The sequence below is a fragment of the Myotis brandtii genome, unplaced genomic scaffold (assembly GCF_000412655.1).
Source record: "Myotis brandtii unplaced genomic scaffold, ASM41265v1 scaffold240, whole genome shotgun sequence".
In the NCBI taxonomy this organism is placed as follows: Eukaryota; Metazoa; Chordata; class Mammalia; order Chiroptera; family Vespertilionidae; genus Myotis; species Myotis brandtii.
Genome location: NW_005359064.1, coordinates 1,766,684 through 1,775,872, shown reverse-complemented (window position 1 = coordinate 1,775,872; position 9,189 = coordinate 1,766,684). Strand labels below are relative to the sequence as shown.

The following is a 9,189-nucleotide window of genomic DNA, read 5'->3' as shown; positions in this document are numbered from 1 at the left end:
CGTTGTTGTTTTTTTGAGTGAATTAAGGGGAATTCACTATTTAGAAGGATTCTATAAAAAGAGGGATTGTTTTTAAAGTAACCGAACCGTATTCACACTTAACTTTTGCTAAGTATGGATTTGTTTTTGTTTGGTCTTTTTTATTTTTTCTTAAGTAAAAAGCTCTTAAAGGGAGCCGTCCTCATATAGTAGACAGTTTTTATATTTCACTTAATGTTTTACCTTAGTCCACTAACCTGCCTATGAGTGAGTTTATAATGTTATTTAAGGCAGCTGTTGATTTCTTGCAGAGTTAGGTTTAGAGAGGTGCTTCTGGTGGTTGTCTCGAAACAGGGGCTTCTCATTCTTGTATTTTGCTTCAAGACTTTGTAAATAGAAGATGTATTCATTCAGCAGAGATTTAGGAACGTCTGGAGCAAGAACTTCTGCATATTAATTTATTTTCATTTCTGTGCCATGTACTCTTACAGGATGAGCTGCAGTATCACTTTTGTCTTGTCTGACCCTAGGGAACATAGTCTAGAGGGGAAAGCATACCTGTGAAGAACTCAACAATGATTTATTCATGAGCCTCAAGACTTCTGCTCCTCCTGAGGATATAGCTGTGCAAAGGATGGTCACAGTCCATTGCCCTCTAGTGGTTTATAAGCAATTTTAATGTAAGTGTGATAGTGAAGGCGTCAGAGGCAACGTAGCACAGTAGTTAATAGACAAGATGCTAGAGCCAGACTGCTTTGTTCCAATCTTGGCATTGTCATTTTGGACAGACTCCTGTAACTCAACCTGTCTATGCCTAAGATTTGTTATTTGTAAATAGCCTATAAATATTACATACCTTTTTGAGTTGTTCAGTGCCTTATGTAAATGAATGCATGTAAAGCACTTAGAATAGTTCCTGGTAGCCCTGGCCAAGTGGTTCAGTTGGTTGGAGTGTTGTCCCGTGTACTGAAAGGTTGTGGGTTCAATTCCCTGTCAGGGCACATACTCAGGTTTCGGCTTCGATCTCCGAATGGGAGGCAACCAATCCATGTTATTCTTTCACATTGATGCCTGATGTTTCTCTCTCCCTTCCTCTCTCTCTAAAAAAATAATAATAATAACAGTACCTGGTAAATAGTGCCTATTCTATGTTCATTATGAATAAAGTATAAGGAAGCTTAAAAGAGAGCAGAAAAGAAAATACTGATGTTGAGTATTACACTATAGAATTAATATATATTTACAAGTGCTTTTAATGCTTACAGTTAATTTTTTAAAGGTTCTGTTAGTTTCCAGTGTGTTTTAGTTTAGGATAAAATGCTAGACATTTGAAGGCACAGATAGTTTATTTGCATATGTATAATTTCATTGAAGACTTTATTAAAATAATTGTTTATTGTTCTCAGTAGTTAGTTTTTATAGGTGATACTATCATGGCCCTGGAAACTTTCCCTTACTCCGTTGGTTCTTCTGGCTGGTCGAATAAGTCAAACAACATACAGCAGATCAACAGGAGAAAGTCAGATTTTCACATGTGCATTTTTTCATAAGCATAAAAATTCCAAAGACAATGAGGCAAAATGGGGTATAGATGTCATTTTGGATAAAGGTGAAGTAGGTAAGGGCAACTCATAGGTACTGAGAAAGTAGCAAATACATTCTTGTTATGCTACTCAGAGACAACAGGACAGAGGGAAATCTAGGGAACAGATTTTTTCACAGATCCTTTCTGTCAGCCACACTTAATTTATATGTGCAAAAGCGAGTATGCTAAAGTGGTAATCCTAGAGTTCCCTTTCTGAAGCAGGTTTTTCCATCTGAATCCCTTAGAGAAGAAAAGGGGGAGGTTATAAAACAAACACAAAAAAAACCACTTCCTGAGTTAGTTGGGCTTTAATTGTTTGCAGCTCAAAATAATCTTTATGCCAGGGTGACACATCCCAGGGAGAGCTCCCTACCCTGACAATACATTTACCCAGAATATTCAGAAACAAGGGGTCTTTGAATATATGGCCAGTTGAAGAACCATTTGCCTTCTATTGTGAAGGGAGAAAGAATGAGAGAAATTTGCCCATGGTGCCTAGATCGAGGGCAAGATGTTTGGTAAAGGGATGACAAAGCTTGTCACATCCTGGAGAGTCTGGAGAAGGTAGAGAACCAGAGATATCAGCAAGAATGGAGCTTGGGCTCCCCTTACAACTAGGCTATATCTTATGAGCCCACTTTCTGTCTCAGGCAAGACTGGTATGGAGGCCGGCCTCCAGGGTAGCTTCTTCCAAGCTAGGTCTGAGTTGGCCTTGAAATGGGAAGAAATTATTTTCTAGCCAAGCTCTACAATCTTGATTGTTTTTCCTAAATGCAGAACCACCTCCAGGACCTAGACTAAGGCAGAAGAGAGGATAAATACTATAGTACTGGTAATCTGCAGCTGTGGAGACTAGGAGAGGACCTAGGTAGGGTCTATATATCTTGAGTAGGAGTGAATTGCCAGACCTTGGTAAGAGTCTCAGGTCTTTTGTTTTGATTTGTTTTATTTTAAGCCCTAAAGTCTATGTATAGAGTCAGTAGAAAAGTGGGTGGAATAGGTAAAAGGGTTAGTCAAAGACTATCTTGACTGATACCCCAAGGGAGAAAAAGAAACAAAGTTCTAGTATGTAAAAAATGGTGCATTGTACAGGGTGGGACAAAAATAGGGTTATAATTGTGAGTACATGAAACCCAGAGTTTATTTTTGTATTATTATGTATTAATTATTGTATTTTTCACATGAACAACTTTAAACCTATTTTTTGCCCCACCCTGTATGTACATATAAAAATATTATAAAGGTAAGTAAATAAAATTATTATTAGGTATTATTAACTTTAGGAAAGTAATGCAATAAAAATATGTTTTAGTTTAAAAGTAGTGCTTTCAGTACTGCACATGAAACATACTTTGAATTTCAAAGTGAAAGCAAGCCAGTGATTCCATTGGAATAGGTGACTTCAGAGTTGGGTAAACCCTTTTTGTTCCTTGAATAATGGGAAGCAATGCGAAATAACAGGTAGACTTTCAGAGAAAGATATTTTAAATTTCTTTTTTAAAGGATAGATTATTGATTTTTAGAGAAAGGAAGGGAGAAGAGAGAAACATTGATGTGAGAGGAACATTGATTGGCAGCTTCCTACATGCCCTGTACCATACCGGGGTGAATCAAGCCCAAAACCCAGGCATGTGCCCTGACCAGGAATGGGACCAGCAACCTTTCAGTGCACAGGACAACACCCAACTAACTGAGCCACACCAGCCAGGGCAAGATATTTAAAATTTTTATTGTCAGTTTTCCAACAGTTGCTAGATTTCTAAAAGAGGTAAGATAGACTTAAAATATAGTAAGATTTGCGCTGGCCAGATTGCTCAGTTCATCAGAGTGTCTTCCCAATACGACAAGGTTGCCAGTTTGATCCCTGGACAGGGCACATACAAGAATCAAGCAAAGAATGCATAAATAAGTGGAACAACAAATAAGTATTTTTTTCCCCTCTTTCTCCCTTTCTCAAATCAATCAAAAACAGAAATTTTAAAAAGAGATACAGTAAGATTTGACAAGTTAATGCTTATAAAAATAATTTCATTGAAGGAGTTTGATTAAAATTTACATTTTTAAGAATACATTGAAGAATATTTTAAAAGAATGATATAACACTGAATATTTTTTAGTAGCTTTCATAAACAGACTATTCATAGCAGCCCTGTGATGTGTAGGCTGTGGTATTCTGATATTAATTAAATAAATAAGTAAACTGATAAGCAAAGGGACTAAACTATTTTCTCGGGGAAAATTCCTAAGTACCAGCCAGAATTTTAAGCTAGGCCTCCTGATTCTAAAATATTGTATTTTAAATATTGTCTCTTTTAAGAAGAGTTTATTGCCCAGTTTATAACATCGAGCAGCCCAAGTTTCTTACATAGGCAGTTTGTTTGAACCATGTTTAAAATACCCTTGAAGAGTAATCTAGTATGCTGCATGTGGTTTAATTTAGAGATAATTAGAATGGATGTTGGATATAATATAGCTTATTTCATTTTTATATTAACTTTTCTTTCAGCTGTAATTAGCATGATGTTAAAGAGCTTTGGGAGCTATATTATGGAATAAGCCATACCACAGAATCTTCCATATTTCTTTAAGCTTTGGAATCCTTTTACATGAATCACAACTAATTGGGTATAACAGCCTATACGTACTGCACTCTAACTACTTTTAAAAACCTGAAAGTAGTTTTGATAAACTTCCTTAAATCCTTACCACCTGGGGAAGTGCTGGAGCCAGGGAATCAGTCAAAAATCCTAGGAAGGTGCCCTTGGAAGTCATGATATTTATAAATGTTGTTAAATGGGGATTTGGAAAAGTGAGTCATGGGACTTGGTAGCATGTTTTAATTGCTACCAACAAGACTGGACAGGAGAAATCTTTATTTAGATTGAATATACTTGATATCCAAGAAAAGATTGCTTAAGATGGTTTTAATGATACCCACATGTGTATAGAATCAGTTAATGATGCCTTGAGTAACAATTCCCCGTGTAGACTTTTTTTTAAAACAGAAGGAAAAAGCAGGGGAAACCCTTTGTAAAAATATACATGTTGGCTGCCTAGGATTGTAGCTGCACACAAAGAAACCAACCCATCTAAATACAGAGGTTTTTGTTTATTCTTCCTGCTTATGAAAGATAAATACCTCTTATTAGATAAAGTTCATTCGTCTGCTACATATGTTTGATCACTGGTTTATTTTATTTCTGGTCCTTTTATCTCAGTTCGTCTTCTCATCAAAATAAAGAATTTATATTTGTTAAACTATTATTACTTCACTCCTATGTTTGCCTTATATTTTGGAATTTTGGGTTTTTCCTTCTTGATGGCAAACAATTTTTGCCATCAGCTACATGGTGGGCAGTCCCTAAACTTAAATTAGGGTGTTTTGCTGTTAGCTTGGATATGAAAATAAACCTAATTTTTAAAAATTTTTATTGATTGACTTTAGAAAGAGAGAAAGGGCGGAAGAGAGAGAGAAAAAAAAACATCAATTTGTTTTACTTATTCATACATTCATTGGTTGTGTGTTTTTTTTAATGTTTTTATTGATTTTTTTTGTTTTTTTGGAGAGAGAAAAGGAGAGGGAGAGAGATAGAAACATCGATGAAAGAAAAACAAAAAACAGAAACATCAATGAAAGAGAAACATCGATCATCAATTGGGTGCCTCCTGCTTGGTCCCACTGGGGACCAAGCCTGCAACCCAGGCATGCGCCCCGACCGGGAACTGAACCAGCGACCCCTTGGTGCATGGAACAACACTGAACCAACTGAGCCACACCGGCCAGCCCATTGGTTGATTCTTGTATATGCCCTGACCAGGAATCAAACCCTCAACCTTAGCACATCAGGATGACTCCTTAATCAACTGAGCTACCTGACCAGAGCTGAAAAATAAACCTAATTTAATGTTTTAGGGAGAAGAGTGAGGTGGCACATCTGTGGAATTTTGACTAAGGAGGTTGAAAGGCCTGCATTCCCTATAACTTCTAAGAAGCTGTTTTTGTACTGATCTTTCTGGCCCATCACCTAAGATTTCCTTTCTCCAAAGCCATCCCCTGACTCTCCTACGTCAAGTCTTAGCTCCTTATCCCCTTAGATTTAGAAGCAGACTTGTTTTCTGGCCTACTTTATATCAGTTTGGTTGATATTTGAGCATTTATCATTCTATAATTCTGAAATATGTCCCAGGAAAGTTTTGTGTAGGGGGAAGGAGCACTGGGCTTTGTAAATCTTCAGACCTGGGTTCAAATTCTGACCCTTGCCACTTATTCATTGTGTGATCTTGAGCAAGTTGCTTTTCTCAGCTGTTTTCTGTCTTTAAAATGTTAATGGACTTTTGGATTGTTTCCAGTTTTGGTCCATTAAAAATAAAGCTGCTATAAGCATTCTTTGTGTAAATATATATACTCTTTCTCTTAGGTATATACCTAAGAGTGAAATGGCTGATTATCTTTTTAAGAAACTGCAAAACTTTTTCAAAGTGGTTGTACCATGTTACACTTCCACCAGCAATGTTTAAGAGTCCCAGGTGCTCCACACCATTGCTAGCACTTGGTGTGAGCTGTCTTTATTTTAGCCATTCTATTAACCATTTGTATGCCATAAGCGTTTATAGACTCAAGAGGCGGACCTTTTTTTAATTAAATTCAAAATATCATGGCAGTTAACTGGTTAAATGTGTAGTGGTTTTTTTTCTGTAGTTTGAATTTGCATTTCCTTATTGACTAATATTGCTCATCTTTTCATGTGTTCATTTACTTTCTATATATCTTCTTTGGTGAAGTGTTTAGATCTTTTGCCCATTTTTTTTATTGGGTTAATTGTTTTCCTGTTAAGTTTTGAGAGTTCTTTATATATTCCAGATACAAGTCTCCTCTTGTGACTTGCAAATATTTTCCAATCTGTGACTTGTCTTTTCATTGTCGTGATTTGCAAATATTTTCCAGTCTGTGACTTGTCTTTTCTTTGCCATAACAGTGTATTTCAAAGAGCAAAAGTTTTGAATTTGATATTCAACTTATTGTTTTTACAGATGCCCTTTATCAGATTGAGAAAGTTCCCTGAATTTACTGACAGCTTTCTTGAAATTAGGAATCGATGTTGGATTTTGTCATTGCTTTTTCTGCATCTATGATGTTTGTTTTATAAGTTTAAAATGAATTATGTTGACTTTTTAAAGTAGATATTGTGAATTTTTCAGTGGGAAATTTCAAATACACACAAAAGCCAATGAGTCAACATATACTCAGTATACCCACTACTTAGCTTTATCTTTCATCTATCCCTTCCTATAACATCTGAACTATGGGGGGAGTGAGGGAAGAGGTAGCTAGAGTACTCTAAGTACATCCCAGGTGTTACTTTAACTATAAATGTTTCACAAGGGATATACTTGGAAGTGTCATGTTCCAATCTATAAACAGAAGGACTTCTAAGGTTATGGTAAGATGCAGTAATTTATGAACTTATGATTTATGGTTTAAATGATTAAATTCTTTAGACATTTGCCTTGCTGGTTTTACTGTAGTAAAGCACATCTGTATTATTACTAAACCCACTTTCATTTTAATCATATTGATCACCAGATTAAGAGAAGCAAAATCTTGCTTATTTTTATCTTGTTAAAGTACATTTCACCTTTTTGGGTCAGCCTTAATGCTAACAAAGGAATATTGGTAAACAAAAGTTTAATGTTATATTGGTTTGTTATATCATTCTATAGGATCACATAAACTTTAAAATTTGAGTTTGCTACACCTTTGGTGAGCCAGTTATCTCAGAATTACTGAAATCAAGAACTGGAGGATAGATTAATATATTAATTTTTTTTATGTTAAACATGAGAAAGTTTAGGCCCAATATGTCACAGACAAAAAGGTGAAATGTTGGCAGAAGCTAGAGTATAACTCAGACCTTACAGGTTTTAATATTCTTTTCCTGGGTACCATCTAACATAGCTCTTTAACTTGCTGCAAAAAAGAAGATGGGAGGCATTTCTGGATTTTTGTTGTTGTTGTTGTTTAAATTACCATTTATTGCCCTGGCTGGTATAACTCAGTTGGTTGAGTGTCTTCCTGTGCACCAAAAGGTTGCTGGTTCGTTCCTGGTGAGGGCACATGCCCAGGTTGCAGGCTCAATCCCTAGTAGAGGGTATGCAGGAGGCAGCCAATTGATGTTTTGCTCTCACTTTAATGTTTCTCTTTCTCCCTCTCTTTGTAAAAATCAATAAAAAATATTCAAAGTAATTATGTAAAAAATGACCACTTACTGTCATACTGTATGTTAGACATTGTGCTATAACCTTACTTATAATATTTCCCTGAGAGCTATGTAGTCCCACAAGTTTACAAAAGTTGTATTTCATAAGGCTTATCTAACAGTTCATTTGCTCAGTCACCAAACTTGAAAGTGGTAGATTAAATTAAAATGTGACACAATATTTATTATTTTATTTACTACTTTATTTATTACTGTGCTCTTACTGCCTTCCAATTTTGGCTTCCCTTAAGTTACAATTTATTTGGGTCATTTAATCTCCTGAAGATTCCAGAGTATATAAAGGTAATAGCCTGTTCCTTAAGTATTTGGTGAGTAAAATACTTTTTATCCTCAGTAGCTCCTGTCTGTTATGAGAATGTTAAAAGCAAAATATATTCTTTTCTTCGTTTTAAAGCACTCATGTATGAGGGAACCAGTCATTGGAGTAAAAGTGGGTAAGAATGAACCATTGTCACCCCAGTAAATTCAATTTTTAAAAAAGTGGGGAAGAACATTGATGTGATCTGATGGGTCTTTTATTGTTATTAATCCTCACCTGAGGATATTTTTCCATTGATTTTTAGATAGAGTGGAAGGGAGGGGGAGAGACAGAGAGAAACATCGATGAGAGAGAGACACGTTGATTGGTTGCCTCCTGCACGTGCCTGACCAGGGCCAGGGATTGAGTTTACAACCAAGGTTTTTGCCCTTGATCAGAATCGAACCTGGGACCCTTTCAGTCCATAGGCCAATGCTCTATCCACTGTGCCTAACTGGCCAGGGCTGATCTGATGTGTCTTGAACCTGTCACTAGTAATGACCTGAAGTAGTCACTTCAAAATCTTACTGCTTAATTTATATTCAAATTTATATACTGCTTTGAATTTATATTCAAAGTCAGATTTGATAAAAATAATTTTTACACCTATAAAAGTAATTTAAAATTTATCAGCGTAGTTTTTGGTAGAAATAACTTCCAGACTTCAAATAAATTCAAGACTTTATTGGGGGTTGGTGGTAATTTGGACCTGGATTCGCTTAGATTTTATATTTGGATTAACTGTGGGGGAAAAAGAATTACTAACCAAAGTTATTAGGTTAATAGATTATAAGAAAAATGTTTACTCGCTGAAGGGAACAAGCAACACAGCTATAATGTATGGGAGATCCACGCATGCAAGTGCTTTGATAAGCTACATATTTCTCAGATTGTCAAATACTGTTTAGAAAGCATGATCTTCAGTGTAAGTTAACTTGTGTACATGTGATGAGTGTATCTATGGCCTTGGTAAAACTACTTAGGAAAGGAGTGTACACTTAGGAATAAAGGGCCTCAGACTAAACCAGTGGTTGGCAAACTGCGGCTCG

At 35.9% G+C, this 9,189-nt stretch overlaps 1 protein-coding gene across 6 annotated transcripts in view; it reads left to right on the top strand.

Annotated features, from left to right (window-relative positions):
• Nucleotides 1-339: 339 nt before the first annotated feature.
• Nucleotides 340-9,189, top strand: part of PPP4R1 (protein phosphatase 4, regulatory subunit 1) — a 53,903-nt gene continuing 45,053 nt past the window's right edge. For 3 of the 6 annotated variants that reach the window (XM_014540264.1, XM_014540259.1, XM_005866961.2), the window contains exon 1: nt 8,241-8,276. In XM_014540264.1, coding sequence (XP_014395750.1) covers nt 8,246-8,276 — 31 coding nt within the window. In that variant the 5' untranslated portion in view covers nt 8,241-8,245. Of the gene's footprint in view, nt 660-8,226; nt 8,277-9,189 lie in introns of those variants that run through there. The other 3 variants (XM_014540263.1, XM_014540261.1, XM_014540260.1) reach the window with 2 other exon arrangements.